Source organism: Capra hircus, chromosome 11, assembly GCF_001704415.2.
Source record: "Capra hircus breed San Clemente chromosome 11, ASM170441v1, whole genome shotgun sequence".
In the NCBI taxonomy this organism is placed as follows: Eukaryota; Metazoa; Chordata; class Mammalia; order Artiodactyla; family Bovidae; genus Capra; species Capra hircus.
Window position 1 is genome coordinate 67065208 of NC_030818.1, and position 26746 is coordinate 67091953.

General features: G+C 42.6%; 1 protein-coding gene across 1 annotated transcript in view; it reads left to right on the top strand.

Moving 5' to 3' along the window:
* Nucleotides 18561–26746, top strand: part of ANTXR1 (anthrax toxin receptor 1) — a 260409-nt gene continuing 252223 nt past the window's right edge. Inside the window, exon 1 of the mRNA XM_013967784.2 lies at nt 18561–19065. Coding sequence (XP_013823238.1) covers nt 18914–19065 — 152 coding nt within the window. The 5' untranslated portion in view covers nt 18561–18913. The remainder of the gene's footprint in view (nt 19066–26746) is intronic.

The window sequence follows — 26746 nt, forward strand, 5'->3', positions numbered from 1 at the left end:
TGATTAGAGAGTATCACCAACTCAATGGACATGAATTTGAACAAAGTCCAGGAGATAATGAAGGTCAGGGGAGCCTGGTATGCTGCAGTCCGTGGAGTTGCAAAGAGTAGGACATGACTGAGCTATTGAACAACAACAAATTACATCAAGAAATTAAATGAGGGGAAAAAAATCAGTCAATAGGTTCAGGAAAAAAATTTGACAAATTCAAAACCAATTTATGATTTTATTCAAAAAATGAGAGGGGCAATTGAACTGTTGATGTCTCTTACTCCAGGTCTTGCCTGGTTTCAGGGGACAGTGACCATACCAGTATTGACCTCGACAGACAGCAGCCAGATAATGACAGAGACAAGGTCCACATGACTTTTTTTTTTTCTTCACAAATGCAAAAGTAAGAAAACTGAAAATCATCTTTCCAGGTTATTGATATGCATCAACAACCTCTGTTCCAGTACTATATGGATTTGTTCTTCTATCATCTGTTTGATGAAAGTGTGTGTTTCTCCCTCCAAGGTCTCATTTGGCTCTTTGGAGGGAGGTAGTTAGGGCAGGCAGCTCATGTGGAAACTGAGCCTTAGCAAGGTGAAGCTTTCAATCAGAACCAGGTAGCTAGCAAATGCTGGAGGACCAGGACTGGGTCTCTGGTTTGGATCTGAGTCCAGTTTTTTCTCTAGCACATTTATTCACATTATCTGATTCATTGAAAACACAAGCACAGGATATGGAAGAGAGAGTTTTACTATGGGTAAATACCAAAAACTAAGTCTCAGATGAATGTCAAGTCTTCCATTTGTTCTCATTGTGAAGAGTATCAAATGATAGAGCTTTAGGGTACAGAATCCCAATCCCCACCCTCTCACACACATACACAGGCAGAGTTCATCTCTGTGAGACCAGCATCCTTCCAGGGTCTTTTGAGCCCTTTAGCTAACCACATTAAGGCAGCCAAATCCACAATGCTTTCTTTCATGCTTGAGCTCTGTAGATGGACTTCCCTCCTCAGTTGTTCATCTCTTCTGTGGAAATTACTCAGTAAACAGTAAAACTAGGCATGCTGTATTAGTCAACTATTATGAAAAACCACAGAATCTCAGTTGTGTTCAATAATAAGTATTTATTTTCACCCATCGGGGGTCAGCTAGGTAGGGTGTCCTAGGCAAGGCTTAGCTGAGCATCTCTGTGAATCCAGCTGGCTCTGATCTGTTCCATGAGTCTCATTCTGGATACCTGGTAGATGAGGCAGCCACTGAAACCATGCAGGACCCTGCTGGACAGAGAATCTGCCAGTTAGAAACTCCCTGCTCACCATCAGATTCATCACACTCCTAGGGTTGGTCCTGCTTCCCCTTTGACAAAGGTTTTAGCACCTTCTCAGCTCCCTCTCCAGCCTGTTTTACTTCACAGATGAGGAGGGAGTCCACAGTGAGAGGGTATGCTGTCTGAGTTCTGAAGGCACATACATGTCCCCATGTCCCCACCTCCACAAAGAGTCAGGCTCAGATGGACTGAAATGACCCTTAGACTTTCCACTGTAGACAATCTTTGCCTTTGACTCCAAACATACTTAATGACATATTCGAGAGGCACTCTGAGAATCTGATTCCCCAGAATCCTGCATTGACCTCCCCTGTTTCACAAACTCCAAAGAACACAGACCCTTAGGCAGGCATGTGTAGCTGGTTAGTGTCTGATGGTACTGACAAGACCCTGGTGGGTCTGACAGAATCTCGCCTCACCCCAAAGCATCACCCTTCAGAGCATGGCAGGTGTCCACAGGAACCCATCAACATTTTGGGAAACAAAATGCAATCACAACACTCTGGTTTAAGTGACCCCTTCCCTGTTTGTTTTGCACATCTGCTTTGCAGAAGTAAGTTTACAGTAAAGGAAGTAGCAACCCTGTGTTTGAATTCAAGCATCCTTGGCCCTTGCATAATTCAGAGGAAGGACCCTCATCATCCACTAACCAACACATGATACAGTCATTTATATGACTTAAAACATTTAAATTTATTTTTTTTTAAAAACATTTAGATAGAACATAAATTAATGCTACAAAAACTAGTGTCTTGGCAGTAGAATAAAGAAATGTCAAAGTACTTTAACATACTCAATGTTAAGTACTTTGTTATGCTAAACGCTATGTTATGAATAGAATCCAGAAAATATAGTTCCCAGGAACTCTAGACGTAGAAGATGGTTGCTCAAAAAGGACTTTTATGTTTATACTTCATCATTCAAAACTTCTTCAACTCCTCATCCTTCCACTTACACACTTGTCAACTTGTCAACATCCTTTCCACTGTCTCAAAGAATCACACAGTGGGAAGAGCCAAGACAAATAGATACAGGCTGGCATCCCAGGCCCATGAACAGGTAGAGATAATCAAAGTTATTTGACCTCTTTGAGTCTCAGGTTTTCATTCATGAAATAAGGATCGTAATATAGAAATCACAGCTGTTGTCGTTAGAGAAAAGCAGCATCCATGGTCCTCGAGTATTGTTACTGCCTTGTGATATGTTCATTTCCTTGGCCAGTGCTGACCTCTCCCTCTGTGCTCTAAATTCCCCCTTCCTACCTCCTCACACAGGCACCACCTCTTGTCTCCTCTCCTCCTCCCCACTCCCATCTTTGATCTTTCACATTGTCAGTCTCTATAGTTCCTTTGTCCCTTCCTCATCATGGATATCAACTAAAACATCTCCCAGCTTAAAAAAAAAAAAAAAGTCATGCAAATAAGTAAACCCAAAAACCTCTTCTAGCCTTGTCCTACCTCCAATTCCCTCATCTCAGATATTCCCTTCTTTACAGCTCCAAAAGTTGTGTTTTATACAAATGGCATCCACTATTCTTCAATGTATTCTTTTTGTTTCTAAACGATTCGATTTGTACAAATGACTTCTGAGTCCTTATCCAGATGAATATATTTCATAGCTGCCATCATAACCTACATAGACTCTAAATTTTTCATGTCACAGTGCACCATGAACACTTTCTCATGTTTTACAGTCTTCCTGTGTCTTATTTTTATTTTTTTTCAGGGGGAGGGGGAACTTGAAACAACACAAGTTTATTATCTTATAGTTCTGGAGGTCAGAAGTCTGAAACTGATCTTTAGGGGTTAAAGTTAAGATGTCAGCAGAGCTGTGTTTCTTCTGGAGACTCAAGGGGAGAATCCATTCTTTGCTTTTTCCAGCTTTTAGAGGCCACCTACACTCCTTTGATTGCGGGCCCCTTCTAGCCATCAGATCACTCCAACCTCTGCTTCTGTCATCATCTCTCATTCCCTGACCCTTGTGCCTCCCTCTTTCACTGATAAGGACCCTTGTGTGTATGTGGACCCACCCAGATAATCAAGGATAATCTCCTCATCTCAAGATCCTTACCTTAATCACATCTGCAAAATCCTTTTGCCTTATAAGGTAACTCAGTTCAGTTCAGTTCAGTTCAGTCCAGTTCAGTCGCTCAGTCCTGTCCGACTCCTTGCGACCCCATGAATCGCAGCATGCCAGGCCTCCCTGTCCATCACCGTCTCCTGGAGTTCACCCAGACTCACGTCCCTCAAGTCCGTGATACCATCCAGCCATCTCATCCTGGGTCGTCCCCTTCTTCTCCTGCCCCCAATCTCTCCCAGCATCAGAGTCTTTTCCAATGAGTCAACTCTTCACATGAGGTGGCCAAAGTACTAGAGTTTCAGCTTTAGCAGCTCACAGGTTCTGGAGATTAGGACATGGACATCCAAACTGGGAAGTGCGGTGAGGTGGCGGAGGGCATTACACTGCTCCCAACCAATGGTAAGGTCATAAAGAAGCCTAGGAAGTGATCACCATGAAAGTCAAAACAGACTTAACCTTCCTGTGTTTTATTTTTAATGGCATATAATGCACCATTTTATTAATGACCCAAAACCAAATGTGTATATCGTTACACATTGTCTATACACATGATATGTGTGTGTGTGTATGTATATGATTTTTGGTATTGCCTTCAAAGTTTATAAATTACTCTGTGCTCTGACTATTTTTCAACTTTTTCTATTTTTTTCACTTTTACTGGTGTCTCCTGCATTGCAGGTGGATTCTTTACCAACTGAGCTATCAGGGAAACCCCTTTCTTTTATAAATATCTCCCTATATTTATATCTAGCCCATGTGATTGTCACTTTTAAAGACAACATGGCATTCAATTGTACTAATAACCCAATAGAATGAAACAAACTTAGCAGAATTCCTTAGCGAGAACTTTGGCAAAATCTGAAGACTCAAAGGTTTTATTCAAAATATTAAAGTCACATAATTCAAAAGTCAAGTTTTTGAAAGTCTTATAATAAAATGTTTCTGTTTTCCTATCCCACCATACTCCCCAGTTCTCAGTCTCCTTTCCCTTTTAAATATCTTAGGTCATTTTTCTGGCATTTACACATGGCCATCTCATGCGAAGAGTTGACTCATTAGAAAAGACTTTGATGCTGGGAGGGATTGGGGGCAGGAGAAGAAGGGGACGACAGAGGATGAGATGGCTGGATGGCATCACTGACTCAATGGATGCGAGTCTGGGTGAACTCCGGGAGTTGGTGATGGACAGGGAGGCCTGGCGTGCTGTGATTCATGGGTCGCAAAGAGTCGGACACGACTGAGCGACTGAACTGAACTGAACTGAACTGAACTGAACTGATATCTCTAAATGATGTATATACACTGATGTATTTTAATTCATCAGCCTCGGCTATTATCCACTGACTTTCTATTTTAGAGGTGAGATTTAGCTCTCCTGTGTCAATCACATCATATGAGCTATCAATTTCTTTCTTGCTTATTGGCAGTGTCCTTTTGGAACTCATTCTCCTGTCTGGACTGGCTGCCCTCTAGGCCATCTGTGTACGTGTCATTGCTACCAAACTAAACTTGGGTCCACTCACCCGTGTGCTGTAAATCCAATCTACTGACACTCAGTTGTGGTGGAGGAAAAATTCAGTGTTTATTACAAGGCATCAAGCATGGAGTATGCACAGCTAATGCTCAAGAAGCCCAAACTCCTCAGTGACTTTCAGGGCAAGGTATTTAAAGGGTGAGAGATGAGGGAAAGTGTTTCAGTTTACATGATCAGCTCATGGACATTCTTCTGATTGGCTGGTGGTGAGGTAATGGGGAGTCAGCCTCAACCTTCTAGTTCCAACCAGTCTGGGCTCTATGTGCTTGTGGTCAGTATGCACTGAACTTCTACCACCTGGTGGGAGTTTCAGTATCTGCAAAACAGCGCAAAGTATATGGCTCAAAATATTATCTCTAGCCCTAGAGAAGGGACTCAAAGTTCTTGACTTTGCTTAATGGCTAACTTATTATTTTGTACTGCTCGAATGTTTTCCTTTGTTTCTACATTTTCTCACTCCTCTGATTACATTTAGTCTTTCGGTGTCAGGGAAGAGGCCTAGGAAGCTAAAGTTCCTCCTACAAACAAGAGGCAGGCAGAGGACATGATGGGTGGGTGGTGGGAGCATCTGTCCCAGGAAGGCCTTTAAGGTCCTGCTGGGCCACATCTCAGGGACATCCTTTTGCTGTCATCCTAAGAACTGTCTTTGCCTTCATGCTGAGCTGGTGTACTAGTTAAAGTTCTCCAGAGAAATCAAACTAATACAGTGTACAGAAAGAGAGGCCAAGAGTGAAAGATTTATCTTAGGGAATTGGCTTGTGCAACAGCAGTGCTTGACAAGTCTGAAATCTGTAGAGCAGGCCAGCAGACTGGAGATCTAGAAAAGAAATGATGTTGTAGTTTTGAGTCCCAAGGTATTCTGGAGGAAGAATTCCTTCTTCTGAGGACCTCTATCTTTTCTGTTAATACTTTCAACTGCTTGAATGAAGCTTACATTTCAACATTATGATAGTTAGTCCACTTTACTCAAAGTCTACTGATCTAAATGTTAATCTTGTCTAAAAAAATACCTTCACAGCAACATCTGTACTGGTGTTTGACTGAAAAACTAACCACCATAGCCTAGCCAAGTTGACACATAAAATTACCTTCACAGTGGTTCCCTTTTGCTTTGGCATTTTGTCTTTCTTTTTTGGCTTACTCCTTCATTTTGGTGGAACTCCTCCAGCACCATCTTGAGAAACATGTGTGGCAAATGAAAGATCATGAATGTTTGAACATGTCTTATTCTATCCTGATATTTCATTGACAGTTAGGCTGTGTACAGAATTCTGGATTTTCCTTCAGAAGTTCAGAGGCTCCATTATCTACTGGATTCAAACTTTGCTGTTGAGAAGTTAAAGGCCATTCTGATAACTATTTATCTATATGTGACCTGGTTTTTCTTTTTAGAGTCCTATGAAAATTCCTCTCTGTTCCAAATACTATTGTTGTTGTTAAGTTGCCCAGTTGTGTCTGACTCTTTGTGACCCCATGGACTGCAGAACTCCAGGCCTCCCTGTCCCTCACCATCTCTCAGAGTTTGCCCAAGTTCATGTCCATTGCATCGGTGATGCAATCAAACCATCTCATCCTCTGATGCCCTCTTCTCCTTCTGCCTTCAATCTTTCCCAGCATCAGGGACTTTTCCAATGAGTCATCTGTTCACATCAGATTACCAGAATACTGGAGTTTCAGCTTCAGTGTCGGTCTTTCCAGTGAATATTCAAGGTTGATCTCCCTTAAGATCGACTGGTTTGATCTCCTTGCTGTCCAAGTGACTTTCAGGAGTCTACACCAGTACCACAGTTCAATGGCATCAATTCTTTGGTGCTCTGCCTTCTTTATGGTCCAGCTCTCACAACCATATGTGACCCCCGGGAAGACCACAGCCTTGACTATGCGGACCTTTGTCAGCAGAGTAACGTCTCTGCTTTTCAACACACTGCCTAAGTTTTTCATGGCTTCCCTGCCATGAAGCAATCATCTTCTGATTTCACGGCTGCAGTCTACCATCTGTAGTGAGTGACTTTGGAGCCCAAGAAGAGGAAATCTGTCACTACTTTCCCCTTTTCCCCTTCTATTTGCCATGAAGTAATGGGGCCAGATGCCATGATCTTAGTTTTTTAATATGTAGTCTTAAGCTGACTCTTTTACTCTCCTTCATCCTCATCAAGAGGCTCTTTAGTTCCTCTTTGCTTTCTGCCATTAGAGTGATATTATCCACATATCTGAGATTGTTGATGCTTCTCCCACCTATCTTGATTCCAGATTGTAATTCATCCAGACAGGCATTTCTAATGATGTGCTCAGCGTATAGGTTAAACAAACAGGGTGACAGCCCTGTCGTACTCCTTTCTCAATCTTGAACCAATCAGTTTTTCCATACAGGGTCCTAATTATTGCTTCTTGACCTGCAAACAGGTTTCTCGGGAGACTGATCAGATGATCTGGTATTCCCATCTCTCTAAGAGCTTTCCACACTTTGTCATTATCTACACAGTCAAAGGCTTTTGCGTAGTGGATGAAACAGATATACGTTTTTCTGAAATTCCCTTCCTTTTTCTATCATCCAGAGAATATTGGCCATTTGATCTCTGGTTTCTCTTCCTTTTCTAAACCCAGCTTGGACATCTGGAAGCTCTTGGTTCACATAATATTGAAGTCTAGGATGCAAGATTCAAGCATGTGGTTACTACCATGAGAGATCAGTGTGATTGTCCAGTGGTTAGAACAGTCTTTGGTACCACCCTTCTTGGGAATTGGGATGAGGATTCACCTTTTCCAGTCCTGTGGCCACTGCTGGGTCTTCCTGATTTGCTGACATAATAAATGCAAAACTTTGATGGCATCCTCCTTTAAGGATTCAATAGTTCTGCTGGAATTTCACTGCATCCACTAGCTTTATTAACAGCAGTGCTTCTTAAGGCCCACTGAACTTTGCATTCCAGAATGTCTGGCTCTGGGTGACTAAGCACACCATTGTCGTAATCTGGCTCATTGAGATCTTTTTTGTACAGTTCTTCCATTCTTTCCATCTCTTCCTCTTGATCTCATCCACATCTACTAGGTCTCTTACCATTTTTATCCATTATTGTGTCCATCTTTGGGCAGAATGCTCCCTTGACGTTGCCAATATTCCTGAAGAGATCTCTAGTCTTTCCCCTTTCGTTGTTGTTTTTTCTATTATTAAACACTGTTCATTGAAAAAGGACTTCTCGTCTCTTCCAGCTATTCTTTGAAACTGCATTGAATTGGATGTACCTTTCCCTCGCTCCCTTGCTTTTTGCTTCTCTTTGTTCTTCTGTTATTCATAAAGCCTCCTCAGATAACCACTTTGCCCTCTTACTTTTCTTTTTCTTTGGGATGGTTTTGTTTGGCTGCATGGCGTGGTTCATAACTTCATTGAGTTATGCAAGTCCCTTCGCCACGACAAGGCAGTGATCCATGAAGGGGATTCCAAATATACTGATATTTAGTAATGGATTTGGGGTAGGTCTATTTCTAGCCCTTGTTTTGGAGACTCAAAGGGTCTTTTCAAGCTAGAAACTTTTGTCCTTAATTCTAAGAAATTTTGATGATTTTTTCTCCTTTATTTTCTCTGCGCTCACACTCTATAATTCTGTTATTCAGATATTGGACCTCCTGTACTGGTCCATTGTTTCACATATGTTTTCTACCCATCTTTTTCTTCTTATGGTCTTTTAACTCCACTTTCTTAAAAAAAAAGTCTTCAAGCTTATTTTCCTTTTATTCTGTTTGTGTGTGTGTGTGTTTTAATTTCTAAGAGTTCTTTTTCCCCCTCTCTGAACGTTCCTTTTTTCTAGTACCATTTCTATTAATCTCCTTTCATAAAGGTCAGCAAAGAACTAATTACTAAATCTAGTGAAGGGTATTTAGTTCTTGTTTTCTCACCCTCTCTATCGGGATTGATGCTCATGATTACTCCTTCCTAGAAGTGTCTTATTTTCCCTCTGGTTCCTCATTCTCTGTCAAGCTCTGTAAAAATGTTCCAGATCCCTAGGCTCCATTCTTGACCTCATTATGTGGCTCTCTTCACTTTGCCTAAAGTGATATGTAAGTGTACTCATACAGTCAACTTCTACACTCGTGACTTACAATGCTCTTCATCCAGTCACCATTCCTGAGTGTAAGATTCACACAGATGAACGTCTTCTGCATTCTAACTTTCCAATTAAATATGAAGCTGCTGCTGCTGCTGCTAAGTCGCTTCAGTCGTGTCCGACTCTGTGCGACCCCATAGACAGCAGCCCACCAGGCTCCCCCATCTCTGGGATTCTCCAGGCAAGAACACTGGAGTGGGTTGCTATTTCCTTCTCCAATGCATGAAAGTGAAAAGTGAAAGGGAAGTCGCTCAGTCGTGTCTGAATCTTAGCGACCCCATGGACTGCAGCCCACCAGGCTCCTCCGTCCATTGGATTTTCCAGGCAAGAGTACTGGGGTGGGGTGCCATTGCCTTCCCTGAAATATGAAGCAGCAGTATCAATTAAGAATAAAGAAGGGTATGTTGAACATTTAAAGAAAAAGTATAAATAGACATCTTAGAGAGGAAGAAAGTAATCCAACTAAAAACACATAACCATGGGACCACCCATGTAGATCTGAACTACAGCATCAATAAAGACTTGTTGTTTTAATTTTATGTTAGGAGAACATGCTTAATGAAGAACTATCCATTTTTGGAAAAAGTATTCTGAAAATTCTACTATATCCATAGAGTTTTCTGAATTGAATGTTTTTCTTCCCCTTTTTTTCTCTTTCCCACTGTCCCTGAATTGACTGCAAGATTAAGAACTATATTTTAAGCTGATCCCATTATTAAGCTTGTGATGAATTCCCTCCACACTTCAGTTTCACAGTTTCTGTTTTCAGACACCAAATTCTAAAGCTTTCTTTAGAAAGCTATCACCTGACGTTTTCCCTCTACCTCTGAGCAAATCTGATTTCTAGAGGACAGTGTTCCAGGTGTTGGAACAGGTCATCCTAAAGACTGTGGTCCAATAGTGTATCACGGAGGATTCCATTGTGTCAGATCTACTTCTCCGTGGAATTGCCATGGTGGGGTCTGGAGGAGATGAGGAGATAAGTTGAGTTTTCTCTAGAAGGTAAATTAACCACACTGTTAGACCTATTTATGTATTTGTGCCCCCCAGCTAAACTCAGCAAGGTCCACATTGTATTCACCCTTCTATCACCAGTGTAAGCACAGGGCCTGCCTTATAGCAGACATCCAAAAGCTATTTTTGAATGAATGAATGAGTTAGGAAGAAGAAATAATAATGGTTGTTTTCTATCAATTGTTAGAGCTTAAAAAAAAATACAGTACCAGAAAGAAGCATCACTGATTATAACCGTTTCCTCAGACATTTCTTTAGAGTTTAGCTCTCTAGCATTCTTGGCTAGCAGAAACAGCCTTGATGCCAATAGATTATTAATAGCCCCAAAGCATGTTTTCCATTTGCTTTCTGTACACACCCTAGGAAGCCATCAACTCCCAGTAGATCCTGGATGAGCTAAAATCTTTATCTTTGCATTTTTCAAAATTAATAATGTGAATGCCCATGGTACAGAAACAGCTTTGTTTCATTGGTGGTAGAAAAATCAAACACTCTGAAAGTGGTTCTTCTAAACTTACTCTTTTCATCCCTAGAACAAATTCACATGCAATTTCCCAGAATCTCTCAATAACACTAAAAGCCAAAATCTACTGTGTGCTTCCTGAAGGCCACATGTAATATATTATCCCATTGAAACCATACAACAATCCAATGAGGTAAGTAATATTAACCCAATTTCACAGATGGGAAACTGTACTATAGATAGGGCACTTAACTTGCTCAGTCACCCATTAATAATGGCAGAGCTGTGCTTCGCCCCAAATAGCCTGTTGTGCAATTACACTATTTATTAGTGTGTCATGCCTAGTGCTCAAATAGTTTATGGGAATTACCATTAATTCTACCTATTTCAACAGATCTCATTAGAGAAGAAAAGGGTATAGATGAAAAAGAAATTGGTCACTGTAAGGCTGTATTAAACTATATGTGTCCCTGGAATCTCCACATCCATTTCTGATATTTTACAGAGATATATATCTTGAAAAAACTCCATTGGTTATTCCAGGGTGATTAATGTCTTTGCCCCCACCTTTCACACTTCCCCACCCACACACGTGTGTTCACACACTTTGAGAACAACTGTTCTTTTGGGCTTAGAACTTGGACAGTGGCCACTACCAAAAGTGTTGAACTAGTTATGGGCTTGACAGGCCTAGGTAGGTTTTTTGTGTCATCTTCAGTCATAAACTGGTCCAGGGTCTCTGAATAAGACCTTGGTTTTGAACACCCTGAAATATACCAAGACTGAGCAGAACTGGGTAGAAAAGGGCTGAACTGGTCTTGTATGTACCTTTGTGCTGGCCTTGAGTCACCTGATAAAGCTTCCATTAGGCATTTGTAAATTCTGGACCTGTCAGTACCCTGGATTATCTGTACTGGTCCAGTTCATCCCTCTTCTGGGTTCTGCATTTGATGGGCCTGGTCTCTACTCTAGATGAAGTAAATGTTTTGTTTGCAAGGCTTTGGGTCTTGTGAGGCTCTGGGATGGATTTCTTTTTACAATATGTTGGTATAAATCATGGATTATTCTCTCGTCTGAGTCCTTGTTGCTGCTGCTGCTAAGTCACTTCAGTCATGTCCAACTCTGTGCAACCCCATAGATGGCAGCCCACCAAGCTCTGCTGTCCCTGGGATTCTCCAGGCAAGAACACTGGAGTGGATTGCCATTTCCTTCTCCAATGCATGAAAGTGAAAAGTGAAAGTGAAGTCGCTCAGTCGTGTCCCACTCTCAGCGGCCCCGTGGACTGCAGCCCACCAGGCTCCTCCATCCATGGGATTTTCCAGGCAAGAGTGCTAGAGTGGGGTGCCATTGCTAGTCCTTGTAGGGATGTGCATAAGTCTTGCTGTGTTTGACTTTGAGCTTTGGTTAAACTCTGGTTGGATTAGGTTAAAGAGGGTAAGCAGTTCTACTTCAGGCTGGGCTTGGATATGGTTTTGGATCTACTGGGATGGTCTGGAAGCTTAGCTGAACTCAGCTGTGAACCATATTACACATGGTCTATCTCTGGGATGATGCTGACAGATATATGAAATTGGCTCATATTTTTTTCATGGCTCTGAATTTATTAGAGTTGGGTTGGGACTGTGTTGAATAAGTTCTTTGTCTTCATTTGGATGGCTGTAAACAGGGTTTTGGGATTACCCTAGATTGAATCAAGGGATATAGTGAAGTTAACTGATTTTTAAGTTAGACTGTGCTGGGCTTTAGCATGCCGGGTTTAGCAAAGTTTTGACTGTTTCAGAGCTGAGGTTGTGGATAACCTGTCTTATGGAATGCATCAAGGTATTTGGTATAAATCATGATTCTGCTGCTGGACTTAAAGCTATTACTGGTGGCTTTTCTTTTCCTATGACCAAAACCCAACATTCAAATGATTCAGATTCTTTAGAAATATTGTTATGGACAATAAATTGCCCCTAGGAATGCTCTCTTGAATTTTTGCAAGTGGTGGTCCTATGGAAGATAAGCATGAAGGAAATCTCATAACAATGAAAAGAGATTTTTTTTTTTTTTAACTAAAGGCTGTTTTGCCTTAAAAGGCTATGGAGTCTCACCAAAGTCTGAGGACCTGTGGGACCTCCAAGACCTTAGCAAACATTGAACCTATTTGACTGACACAAATTTTGGCAGAGAATGCCAGATCTGTCCATACTGTGAACATGTCCAAGTTTTCTTCAGTAGACTCTGTTATCTGGAGCTTCCAAAACCTTTTCCAAAAACCTAGACCAATGGTCCTTTGGTATCCAATTGGATTCTTAGAAGATTAGATGGCAATGTTATCAGGAGAGCAAACTTTGTTTTTGAGAGCTTGACAAAAGGGCTCAATCATATGTGTTGAAGAGTAGGGGACAAATAATGGAGAGTGAGTCACTAGGGGCTGGTAGACAGGTAGGTCATATTTAACAATTTCTGTCTCAAAGACAGAAGCCTGGAAAATTCATGTGGAATAGTGATTAGAGTGCAGGATAAAGCCTTAAGGTGGTCAGTCTAGTATTACAAAGTATCCATCTTTTGGAAGCCAGGGAACTTGAAATTCTTGGCATTCTTAAGTATCCCGGGATCCTTCTTTGTGTCATAAAATGTGCAAACATTCACAAGTTACCACCTATCCCTCTCTCTTCTTGACATAGAAGTTTCCCCTTCCTGGCCACTCACTGCAGGCCAACATCTCCCTGCATGACTCCACTGGTGTGCTCCTTGGTGACACGATGACACACACGTCAGATCAGTGGGGTTTTCTCAGGGCTTATGCTCTTGACTTCCACACAATGTGGCACTGACTGTTTCTTCCTCCAAGAAGCTCTTCCCTGCCTTGACTTCCGGTTATCACTCAAACACTCTCACGTGCGTGGTTAATTTGCCCTTGTGCTTCTTCAACCCCAGAAATATCTTTCCATAGCTCCAGCATCAACATTTATATCATTCTTCCACTGACTTGACTTGAAGAAGCAGGGGAATTCCTTCCATATGGCTTTCTCTGTGAAAGCTGGGAAGGCTAGTCAATGTTCTTGAAAGAGATTAGAACCCTGGCTACCCTTAGTCCAGGTGGAATATTTAGCATTTCCTTGAGAAGATGATAACATCTGTGGAAAGGTATCTTGATACTTGAATATCTCTGAGCTGTGAAATCAATCTGAGAAATGCTAGCAGGAACCCATTGAAAACTCTTCCCAACTTCCCCAACCTCAAAGAACTGATCCACCCTTTCCATTTCCCTATGTGCACTGATTATAAGTCAGTTACATTCTCACTACCAAAAGAAAATGTTGCCAATTTGAAGAACCTGGAAATGTCTCCTCTTGAGGACCTGCTGAACCATCATTTTGATATCCCACCAAGGACTTCATTTGTCTTGTTATAGACTCTGGACATCTTTCTTCCACTCAGCATTCCATGAGATTAACCATATCTCCATGGCTCAATATCAAGTTCACTTCATGGGCATATTTGGAGGACACCTCTCCATAGTGAGTGAAGCTGACATAAACTCTCTAATTGGAAGACGCACATGAAATGGATTTCTCTGCGCTAGTGAGAGAGAGGAAAAGGTAGAGTGACAAATGATCAAGATGTATTAATGATTCCCTGATAGCTTAGCTGGTGAAGAATCCACCTGCAATGCAGGAGACTCTGGTTCTATTCCTGGGTCAGGAAGATCTGCTGGAGAAGGGATAGGCTACTCACTCCAGTATTCTTGGGCTTCCCTTGTGGCTCAGCTGGTAAAGAATCCACCTGCAATGTGGGGAAGACCGGGTTCCATTCCTGGGTTGGGAAGATCCCCTGGAGAAGAGAAAGGCTACCCACTCCAGTATTCTGGCCTGGAAAATTCCATGGACTGTATAGTCCATGAGGTCACAAAGAGTCAGGCACGACTGAGTGACTTTCACTTTATCTAGGATAGTGAAAGAAAAACAGGCAACTTGGGCCTTCAAGTATCTGAATCCATCTAACTCTCTGTCCTTGAAAGAACCCTCTTTGTCCCAGGGGAGACCACTTCACTCTCTCCAGTTTCCCATACTTTGTTTCATACTGAATTTTCCTCACCCACCCCCGCCACCCCCTACCCGCCGCCCCCCCCCCCACCCGCCCCTGCCACCGCTTCCTACCGCGGGAATTCCCTCACTTATCTTTAACAATTGTGTCTCTAACTTTGAAGAATTCTGTTGACTCTTCTGATCCCCTGCCAGACTAACTTCCTAAACTATAAACCCCTCAAAACATGCTTCTGTCATCCAAACTTTAAAGAGAGTCCCTAGAGATGACACCACCCTTATGGCAGAAAGTGAAGAGGAACTCAAAAGCCTCTTGATGAAAGTGAAAGAGGAGAGTGAAAAAGTTGGCTAAAAGCTCAACATTCAGAAAACTAAGATCATGGCATCCGTTCCCATCATTTCATGGGAAATAGATGGGGAAACAGTGGAAACAGCATCAGACTTTATTTTTTGGGGCTCCAAAATCACTGCAGATGGTGACTGCAGCCATGAAATTAAAAGACACTTACTCCTTGGAAGAAAAGTTATGACCAACCTAGATAGCATATTCAAAAGCAGAGACATTACTTTGCCAACAAAGGTCCGTCTAGTCAAGGCTATGGTTTTTCCAGTAGTCGTGTATGGATGTGAGAGTTGGACTGTGAAGAAGGCTGAGTGCCGCAGAATTGATGCTTTTGAACTGTGGTGTTGGAGAAGACTCTTGAGAGTCCCTTGGAGATCCAACCAGTCCATTCTAAAGGAGATCAGTCCTGGGTGTTCTTTGGAAGGAATGATACTAAAGCTGAAACTCCAGTACTTTGGCCACCTCATGAGAAGAGTTGACTCATTGGAAAAGACTCTGATGCTGGGAGGGATTGGGGGCAGGAGGAAAAGGGGACGACAGAGGATGAGATGGCTGGACGGCATCACCGACTCGATGGACATGAGTTTGAGTGAACTCCAGGAGTTGCTGATGGACAGGGAGGCCTGGCATGCTGCAGTTCATGGGGTTGCAAAGAGTTGGACATGACTGAGCGACTGAACTGAACTGAACTGAGAGCATGAGGATGAGAGAAGACACTCCTAATCTTCCCTGACCCCTCCTGTCCCCCAAATCCCTTTCAGGTTCAAGCCTTTTCTTTGCCAATCCTGTAACCCTCAAATGTTCTCTTCATTATATTTTTCTATCTCATGTTCCTTTTCTAAACAGTTTCCCCTGGTTTTTCTGCATTCATCTACCCACTTAATTTCAGTAGATGTTCCTCACCTTCTTTCTCATCACAGAGCTGCAATGGGACTAGGAGAGGTCTTCAGTTTTGGAGAGAGGGAGAATATATGGGGGAAAAAAAAACCTTGAATAAGTTAGAGTATTTTAATCTCCCCACAGTTATTTTTTTCCTGAGAGTAGTTATTTCCAAAGTGTAAGTATTAATAGGTCCAGTACTTTTCAAAAAAAGAACAGTTTCTTGGTCAACTAAGCTTGGAAAATACAGTTAGACATCTTTTTCCCCCTAAAGATAGCTGCAAATTTTTAACATGATAATAGGCATTTCTTAGTTGTCTATTATTGCATAACAAATTGCCCTCAACATTTGATGCTTGAAACATACATACACTTTCATTCTCTCATAACTTTTGTGGGTCAAGAATCTGAAATGGCTTGGTTGAGTGGTTCTGGCTTTGAGCTTCTCATAAGGTTACAGTCAAGAAGTTAACCAGGACTGCGGTCATCTGAAGGCTTCACTGGAGCTGGAGGATGCACCTCCAAGATGGGTTATTCACGTGGCTGGCTGGTTGATGTTGGTCAGTAGGTGCACTAAGTTCCTTATTGCATGGACTCTTACACAGGGCTGCCTGAGAAATCTCATGACATGGCCCTGGGTTCCCCAGAGAAAGTAGCACAGGAGAACAAGGAGGAAACGGCAATATCTTTTATTATTATTATTATTATTAAGATGTAGTTTATTTACAATGTTGCAATTGTTTCAGGTTTACAGCAAAGTGATTCATATACATATCTATTCTTTTTTAAGATTCTTTTCCATTACAGTTTATTACAAGGTGTTTTGAATGGAGTTCCCCATGCTATCCAGTAGGACCTTGTTGTCTACCTGTTCTATATACAGGAGTGTGTATCTGTTCATCCCAAACTCCTAATTTCCTCCTCCCCCTGCACTTTCCTCTTTGGTAACCCTAAGTTTGTTTTCTAGGTATGTGAGTCCATTTCCTATTTGTAAATAAGTTCTCTTGTATATTTTTAGATTCCACATATATATTTTGGAGTGTGTGTTAGTCACTCAGTTGTGTCTGACTCTTTGCGATCCCATGAGCCCACCAGCCTCCCTGTCCATGGGATTCTTGGGGCGTGAATCCTGGAGTGAGTTGCCATGTCCTTCTCCAGGGGATCTTCCTGACCCAGGGATCGAATCCAGGCCTCTTGGGTCTCCTGCATAGCCAGGTGGGTTCTTTAACACTAGCACCACCTGGGAAAGCATATATGTTAAATACCACAAATGATATTTTATTTCTCTGATTTCCTTCACTTAGTATGATAACCTCTAAGTCCATCCATGTTGTTGCAAATCGCATCATTTCACTCTTTTTTTATGGCTTGGTGATATTCCATTGTCCATATATACCACATTTTCTCTATCCTTTCATCTGTGGATGGGCACTTAGGTGGCTTCCATGTCTTGGCTACCGTAATTAGTTCTGCTACGAACATTGGTGTCAAACAGTTCAATATGAAAAACCGAACTACCCAATCAGAAAATAGGCAGAAGACCTAAACAGACTTTTCTCTGAAGAAGAAATGCAGCTGGTCCACAGGCACATGAAAAGATGCTCAGTCGCTAATTATTAGAGAAATGCACATCAAAACTACAATGAGGTATCACTTCACACCAGTCAGAATGGCCATCATCAAAGAAAATTCTAGTTTAAAAAGATAAATGCACAATATCTTTTATATTCTCAGAAGTCACACACCATCATTTCTGCTGTACCGTATTTATTACACACCGTTCAGTCTCATTCAGTGTGGGAGAGGAGGTGTGAATATCAGGAGATGAAGACCAGAAAGGAACATTTTGGAGGCAGGCTAGTGCAGTGCGTTAGGAATCTCCAAAATTTAGAGGCTCTCAAGCAGAGGGGAAGATGAGTGTCTGGAGCAATAATCCTGAAATACAGAGCACGAGTGTGTGTTGAGGATTCCCAGAGTGGAAGACATAGGAAGATAAAACTTGAGTTCCCGCTGGGAAGGGGGTCCAGAGCCCACTCTAAAGAGGATCCCTCCCTGTAGAAAACAGAGCTTCTCTGGCAGTCCCAAACTGTTTGGAAGGTTCACATTCTTGTAAAGCTGTTTGTTTCCTCTGCCTTAAATCAAAGATTGGGTGAAAAAAGTCAAAGTTCACAGGCTGAAAAGAACTTACCACAGAATCTCCCAAATCGGAGATGGAGACCGTCTAGAATGCTCCGCTGTTTCATGCCAGGAACAGCTTTCTGTGTGGGACTGTTTTCGCTGTTTTCAGTCACATGACCGCATCCCAACAGTCCCTTTTATGATGTGCGGAAAGTGTACAGTAAGGTCACTTGGGTGATTCAGATCACAAAGGCCCGTTCTTCTCTGCTCGTTTGTCCAGCATCTTGTTTGCAAAGGTCCTAGCCTGGGGTCAGAGCCGTGGTGTTTGGAGGAAGTTCTCATCAATTGCTTACATGGACCTTATCAGCGGACGTAGAACAGGAAAAGAAAGAACAAGGATAAAAAAGCTAGCGAGTGAGGAAGAACTAAAAATGGGGAAGACGTAATGGAGAATGAAAGGAAAGATGCGTGAGAAAAAAGAAGGAATAAGAAACATGCACAGCCAGGCTCCCTAGAATGCGCAAGAGTGCTTTCGCCGTCCTTGGCCACAAGGTGGCACCCTTTGAACTTTCTTTCCCCATCAAAATATGAAGGCCCGGGGGGCGGGTGTTGAGAGGAGGGAGAAAAGAGTAAGCACTCCCCCAACCAAGAACAATTTGAAAACCCACCCCAAAATATTTAAAATCTGGGACAAAGAACCGTCAGGACGGAACTGCTTCAATTGCAAAACCTCAGCGCTGCCTCCCGAGCGGCCTGCCGGCCCGAGTCAGGAGCAGCCCCTTTAAAAAAAAGCGGACTACAGTATTGGGATTCTTGAAACCCGAAACCTAGAAACAGAATCGTAGCGGAAACCAGAAGGAAAACCTTGAACTCTTCCAGACAATTGCTTCCGGGGAGTTTTTCGGGAGAGCGAGGGGGAATAAAGGGCCCGAGAGGAGGGCCCCTCGGATGGCGCGCCCCTGAGGGTCCTGGCGAGTTCGAGGAGCGTGGGGAGGAGAGGACCATACCCTCTCCCTGGGGCTGCAGGTCATGGCCACCGTGGAGCAGAAAGCCCTGGGCATTGGCTTCAAGTGTCTTTCTTTGGCCACTTTTGTGCTCATCTGCGCCGGGCAAGGGGGACGCAGGGAGGAAGGGGGTCCAGCCTGCTACGGGGGATTTGACCTGTACTTCATTCTGGACAAGTAAGTGCCGTGAGTTGTTCCACCCTAGGCTAAGCTGATGATGCTTTCTACCCGGGCTGGGCTCCTTGGCAGGGTGGCTTTGGGACAGGCGCGCATCTCCAGGGACCCAGAGGGGCCGCGGGAGGTGGCGCTGGCCCCAGCTCTGCGCCTTTGTGGACCGAGCGCACGTCCCCATCCTTCCCGGCTGCAGGAGCCGGACGGGCAGGCGTCGCTGCTTGTTCTCCAGACAGCTTCTTCGCTGCCTTGCTTTCCGACGACCGAGGCGCCTGAGTTTGAGGATGGGAGTGTAAAGATGCTGTTGACCTACTACCTCTCTGTGAACCTTTTTCATTTGCTTTAGAATCCTTGGTGAGAAAAGCTTGCTTAGGAGAGGCAGAACAACGTTCACACACGTCTAAAGAAAGCGGCGTGGGTTTTTAAAAGCCAATTGTCTCTTGTTTAAAAACTCTGCCCTACGTATTCCTTTTCCCTGGTTCCTCATCATAGAATGTAGGCAGACTGGGCAGTTCGTGGAAATATAAGGCGGATTTCTCCACTCCACTGAGTTTGAGGCTAGGGAGTTCTTTGTTGTGGGGACGTCTTGTGAGTTGTAGGATGTTTTGTGAGCTGTAGAATGTTGAGCATCCCTGGCCGTAGGCTACCCTCTAGATGCTGGTACTACCCCCTAACCCCCCAACCCCCACTAGTCTCTATAACCTCCCCAACCCCACTCCTCAACCCGCACTAGTCTCTCCGTGGGGACAAGCAAAAATGTCTCCAGACATTGCCAAAAGTCCCTTGCGGGTATATTTCTCCTCCCTCTGGGCTTGAGAAACCCCGATGCAGGCGAAGTCAAGTTCTTGGCGATTTGACTGGTGGGCTACCAGGGAAGTGCAGGAGCCCTGGTTTTCTTGCAAAAATGGATGAGGCTTCAGGACTGTTCAAGGGAGAACTGAACTCTGCCCAATTCCCCGTAGACTTGCCAAGCCACAGTCATTCAAGGAAGTTGCCTGCTATCAACTAAAAAGCAGCTTTAACAATAAAAAGCCCCTCAGTGAAGATTAGTGCTCACTAGTGCTGTGTGAGCGCCCCACTGCCAGGACAGGACGCTTGCTGTTACAGTGGAGGGGACATGAGTTTCACAGACTGGAAAGTATTTGCCAGTTGGAAAAAGAGTCCTGCAAAATAAGCTGGCCAGCTAGACACCAAATGTGCTTTGCAGTTGCCCCTGGAGTTTGATTTTTTTCCGTAAAGGCTGTTTTGAACTCCAGATTCTTTGGATGAAAAGGGAGATCTCTTTCCTGCAGATTTATGAGAAGGTGGATACTGAAAATATACTCCAGTGCTAAGAAATGGAATTTCTTTTGTTACTTCTAGCGGCTGGGAGCACCAGCTCACAGATTCAGACTGTCTGAAAACACAGATGCCCATCATTGTGCTTTTTTTTTTTTTTTAAAGCCAGTTCAGAAGCGCATACAGGAAGATTTGAAAATGGACAGAATCACCATGTCCTGAAATGAAACAACTCTACACTGCAGAGATATCAAACTCTTTCCAAATTACCTTATAAATTGAATTAAACTTTAAAATCAGAATTCTGAAAGAATTTTGTTGGTGAGAGGAATTTAGCAAAATAATTCTAGGTTTATCTTAGAGGAAAAAAAAACAAGTATTAAGAGCTAAAACATTTTGGAAAAATAATAATGAAAATACTTATATCTCCAAATATTAAAATGTACTGTGAGGCAAATTATTAAAACACAGGATGGCTTTTTAAAAAATGGTTCTTGAACAAATGGTTGGTCCATAGGAAAAGAAAAAGTTTAGATTTACACTTTACCCCCACCACCACCACCAAGATAAATTCCAAGAGGATTGAAAATTTTTATGTTAAACATTTAATTTAAAAAATGAAGTATAGAAAGAATTAAAAGAAAACTTAATGAGTATTACTGTAATCTTAGATTTGGAGCTTTAAAAACAGTAGCAACAATAAAGAGAACTGCAAAAAGATTTAAATATATTAAAATCTGACATGTCTACAAGTGAAAAAAAAGTCACAAATAAAAGATAACAAGTTACAAAAACTTTTGCAATATAAATTCACCTTAAAATGTAAAGCAGTTTTTAAAAGATCATCTCAGTAGAAAACAGGCTTACTATATGAATAATTCACAAAAAAATATGAAAGGTAATAAACAAAAAAGTTCAAGTTCCCTAGCAAAGAAATGGGAAAATCAAACAAGATGTAGTATTTATTACGTTGGCAAAGATTTTTAAAGAATTGTAATATTCAACATTGGCCAACTTGTGGGAAGGAGGGCCATTGTCATATCTTATAAGGAAAATATAAATTTGGTTTGGTCTTTCTAGGTTTGTGCTATCCAATAAAACTTTCTGTGATGATAGAAATATTCTCTTTCTGTGCTTTCCAGCATGGTAGCCACTAGCCGTATGTGGCTGTTGACTCTTGAAATGTGTCTAGTGGGACTGAGGAAATGAACTTTCTATTTTATTTGTTTAATTTAAATTTCAATAGCCATATGTGGCTAATATTTTGAATAGCATAGACAAGAAGATAACATGACATGTATCAAAGGAAAACTCCAAGACAGAAAAGAGTGCCTATATGTTCGTGGCTGTGATGTTTATGATAATGAAGCTGAGAATTATCTAAATGTCCAACAACAGAGGATTTAATAAGTTAGACGTGGTGTCTGCATGATATTGAGCACACATGTTATACATGCCTGTAAGATATTTTTAGGAGAAACACAGTGCACATAATATGCTCTTAAGGGAAAATACAATTACCAAACATTATACACTATGATTCTACCTTTGTAAAAAATGCTAAACACATGTGTGTCTTTATTTACCCAATATGTAATAGTATTTGTAGAAAGTAGGACTTTTAAATTCTTTTTTTACACTTTTCTGAATCTTCAAATTTTTCTACAATGAATGTATATTACTTTTATATTCAACAAAAATAAGTTATTTTGAGTTTTTAAAAAGTCATTTCAAGTGTGAGGGGCCTCTCTTAACCAGCGTGCTGAGCTCCAAGCCCCTCACAATTATAGAGGATTTGCTTTCATGTTTAATCCTGGAGTACATTTCTAAATACATCATAGGGTCCTTGGCAATATGTTGAGGACCCAAAATGCTCCAGGAAAAAAATGGTGGGGAGGCCTTTACAGGCACCTACCTTTACATGGAGGTGGACTCCTCTGACTTCTTTTAGTTGTCTTATTGCTTGAAGAGAGGGACATTTTTGTGCTGAATGAAAAAGTTGCTAGAACTTGGTATGATAAGCTGGCAATTCCAGCTTGCCATCTCGATTCGAGCTGATTAGTGGGACTGTGGAACCCAAAGCTGGGGGATGGGCCAGAAGCCAGTGATAGCAAACAGTCCCCCAGCTGGTCCCTAAAGACATGATCTTTTGTCCTAGAAAGTACCTCCCCAGAAAGTGCTGTCCAGCACCCAACCACTACAGCTTGCAAAGGGAAAGAGTGCTGATGCGTTTTTTTTCCTTGGGCTTCTCAGATCCTCTGGCGGACAAGACACTGTAGAGGCTGAAACCAGTGGCTCACAAGGCAGTGAATTCACCATTCTTCTCCCCACCCCTCAGCTCCCTTTTTTCCCAGCGAATGGTTCTCCTCTTTTCTGTGACATTAAACCTCAGCTCATTTCAGCTTTAAGCAGGATGCACCTCTGGCTTGGAAGAAACCCAGATTATACATTTAATGGAACGTCATGTTTTCTCAACCAGAAGCAAAGACTTCATAATGATAACCTAGACTACCACAGTAACACAATAGGGCATTATTAGCGGCTTTGGCCACAGAGCTGATGGACTGGGCTTCACAAGGCTTTATATGATGGAATTTTATGTTCATTCAAGCATGCTTTTCTGGTTACAGTCAGGAAAAGTAGACTGCTGGGAATTCAATCAGGGATTTGAAAAGTCAGATTTGGAAGGACTTTATCCAGAGGAAAACAGTCAAGGAGCAGCTAGCCACCTTAAATCTCCCAGAGGGCCCTCTAAGATTAGTGCACCCAGTTGGCCAACCCGTGGACATGCGTGGACCTTTCCTCTCTTGCAGGGCTCTTCTGTTATTACACTAGGTATTTATGTATCACACATTGGTCTGTTTTATAGAGAGCTGTTAGTCACTTAAGTGGAAAAAGTGGACTCTCTATCGTGAGTCTGGGGAAGTGCTGGCTATATTCATGTGTGCCCTACAGACTTCAAAAATAGAATGGTTGAGTGGGGTGGGGCAGGAGAAGTGGAGGAGATAGTGAGCTGGAGGATGGCAGTAAGCCTTGAATAGTTGACTTACAGGGTTTCCTAAAGCCATGGCCTGTCACCCAAAAAATCCTTGCATTTGCAAAGACCCTCTACAGGCTCACTGTGTGGGCTCCTTGCCCATTAGAACCCCTCAGCTCCTCCCTCCACGACTTCCTTTCTGTTCAGCCCCCATTTTCTCTTTCTCTTTTCCCCATACAATGGGATCCCATCTTGCCACTCATGCAAGTCCAACCCCAGCATCCAAAATTGGGTGGTCACATGTGGTGATGCTCTGTAGAACCCTTCCTCTGTGTTATACTTCAGAGACACAGTCATTAAATGGACTTTTATAACATTAGACTGGGAACCTCACCATGTTCTGGGTTCCCAGCTGCTAACTTACAAAAGAAATCTTTAGAGTCAAAACTAAAGTCTCCTAAAACTTACACTGTCTCACAAGTGCCCCAGAGAAAACCTTGCTTGGTTGCTAGGGCAAGCGCTACTGTCTCTAATTTACAGATGAGAAAACTGTTCAACCTTGGTCAACCCACTGGATTAAGTGACCTGTGGAAGGACCTAGGATTAGATAATGACAAAGCTGGGACGCTGTCTGCTCCTGACTCTCAGCCCAGCTCTTTCCACTCATCATTGCCCTGTGCAGTTGGGTCATAATGAGAAGCACATGGCAATACGACTGGGTAGATTCCAGGAATTAAAAATCCCTGCATCAGAGTTTCAGGAAATGATGGTGCACAAGGCAACTAAGGTTACTTAATTGAGGAGCTACTGCTTTCCTGTTAAAGCAGCTCTAAACTGATTGAAAGTTTCAGGGTCTCCAACCCTCTGCAGCCCATGGAGATGTTCCAGAGGTCTGGGGATTACCTGATGGGTAGGACTCTAAGGACATCTGACTATAATGCCCTTAAAGATTTGATAAATTAATAATTTGTTCACATTTAATCCAGTGGAAAGGGGAAATTCAACTCTGTAGACATGTTAAAACTCATAGATGTAGCTGGTTTTCAGAAATGCTTTGGAAGAAGACTTCCAGTAATGAAAATGCAAATTTGACTCTGAATAAGGAAAACAGAATTCATTAGAAGGTACCTTGAAAATGAAACAGTAGTAATTCTGAGAGGCATCAGGGGAAAAAAGTTTTTCAGGGGCTCGGAATGTCTTCTTTTTGGTATCAAGATGGATTTGATGGTTTTTCAATATTCTTCCTTAATTGAAAGAATTGCAGTTTTGGAGAGGTCTTATCAGGTCAGGTAATTGTTGGTAGAACCGCTTGCAAATTGGAAGGTTTGGCTTATGGTTCAAAATAAATAGGGCAGAACTCTTTTGTTTTATTTTGTGCTTCTTTCTGGGCCAGCCAAGTAATTACCTCTAGCTGTGGAGACCTGGTAAAACTCAGTGTCAAGCTGAGAATAGAATCCAGGAGTGCTGGAGGAAGGCACCCATCCTGAGATAACCTGCAATTATCTTCAAACTCTGGCATCCCTTAGTGAGACTTGGCTGTCACATAAATGCAAATAGGATTTGCCCGTCCTAAAGGAAATCAGGCCTGGGTGTTCATTGGAAGGACTGATGTTGAAGCTGAAACTCCAACATTTTGGTGACCTGATGCTAAAAGCTGACTCATTTGGAAAGACCCTGATGTTGGGAAAGATTGAAGGCAGGAGAAGAAGGGGATGACAAAGGGTGAGATGGTTGGATGGCATCACTGATTCAATGGACATGGGTCTGGGTGGACTCCGGGAGTTGATGATGGACAGGGAGGCCTGGCATGCTGTGGTTCATGGGGTTGCAAAGAGTTGGACACAACTGAGCGACTGAACTAAACTGAACTGAATTTAGAACATGTGTCTATTTTTGATACGATGTCCAGAGACTGGATTTTGCCTCTTGCAGTGATTACTGGGCAACAAAAGACTAAGTGGGTATTTGGATATTTCCTGACATGTTTCCCAGACATACCATGTTTGTACTGAAAATAGTGATTAGATTTCTTCCATTTGGAAGAGCTGATTCTTTCATTCATTTGGCATAGATTTGTTCTCAATCTAAGTCCGATCACAAGTGTGTGCTCCAATAAAAGTACAGGTGACAATACCTGTTGTCAACAGTGTCCTGTCCTGGAGGCTGCAAGGAATGAAAGAAAACAGCAAGCAGTCCAGAGCTGTTTGCTTTTTAGGCAGGAGGACATTAGAAGGACTCCAGGCAGGATTTGGGGCAAGGGGCTGGTTAGGTCGGACTTCCCAGGTGGCGCTAGTGGTAAACAATATGCCTGCCAATGCAGGAGACATAAGAGACACAGGTTCGATCCCTGATTAGGAAGATTCCCCCAGAGAAGGGAATGGCAACCCTCTGCAGTATTTTCGCCTGGAGAATCCCCATGGACAGAGGAGCCTGGTGGGCTACGGTCCATAGGCTCGCAAAAAGGTGGACACGAATGAAGTGATTTACCATGTACACAGGTAAAGGCAATTTTAGATAGAAAAGGAGAAGAGATGAGTAAGTTTACTGAGTCCATGTTACCTGCCACACATTGTGTAAACATTTTGCCTGTATGATCCCATTTAGTTATCTCCTTTATAACCACATAAGGCCATGATCACTATTTGACACATGAGGAAACTGAGGTTTAGCAAGGTTAGCCAAGGTCATTGTAAATGGTGAAAGTCAGCCCCAAATCCAGGCATCTCTGACTCATGTTCTGTGCACAGAGATGAAAAGAATCTAAGCATGCAGACCATTAACTCAGTCAGTGTAGTTTATGCCGTGGTAACAAACAATCCCCCAAATCACAGTGACACAAAACAGCAAAGGTATAAACCTTTGTAATCTCTGTGTCTGCTACACATCTGGTGAGGGGCAACAGGGGCTCTGCTGAGGGTGCTATCCTGGAAGCTAGACTGGTGGAAATTCCTTAACACTGGCTTTTACCATCATTGCTGCAAACGAAGGAAATGCTGGAGAGTCTCTGGGTGGAGCACTGCCAATAAATTAATGATTTGTCCAGATTGAATCTGATGGGAAACGGAAATTCAACTCTGTAGACATGTGAAATGACATGCATCCTTCCACTCACAACCCACTGGTCAGAACTAGTCATGTGACTACTCAACATCACCACCACCATCGCACTATCAATACTACCACTATCATCACCATGCACGCATGTGTGTGTGCCAAGTAGCTTCAGTTGTGTCCTACTCTTTGGGACCCTATGGACCCTAGTGCACCAGGCTCCTCTGTCCATGGGATTCTCCAGGCAAGAATACTGGAGTGGGTTGCCATGCCCTCCTCCAGGGGATCTTCCCAATCCAGGGATTGAACCCATGTCTCCTGCATCTCCTGCATTGCAGGTGGATTCTTTACCCACTGAGCCACCTGGAAGGCCCACTACCA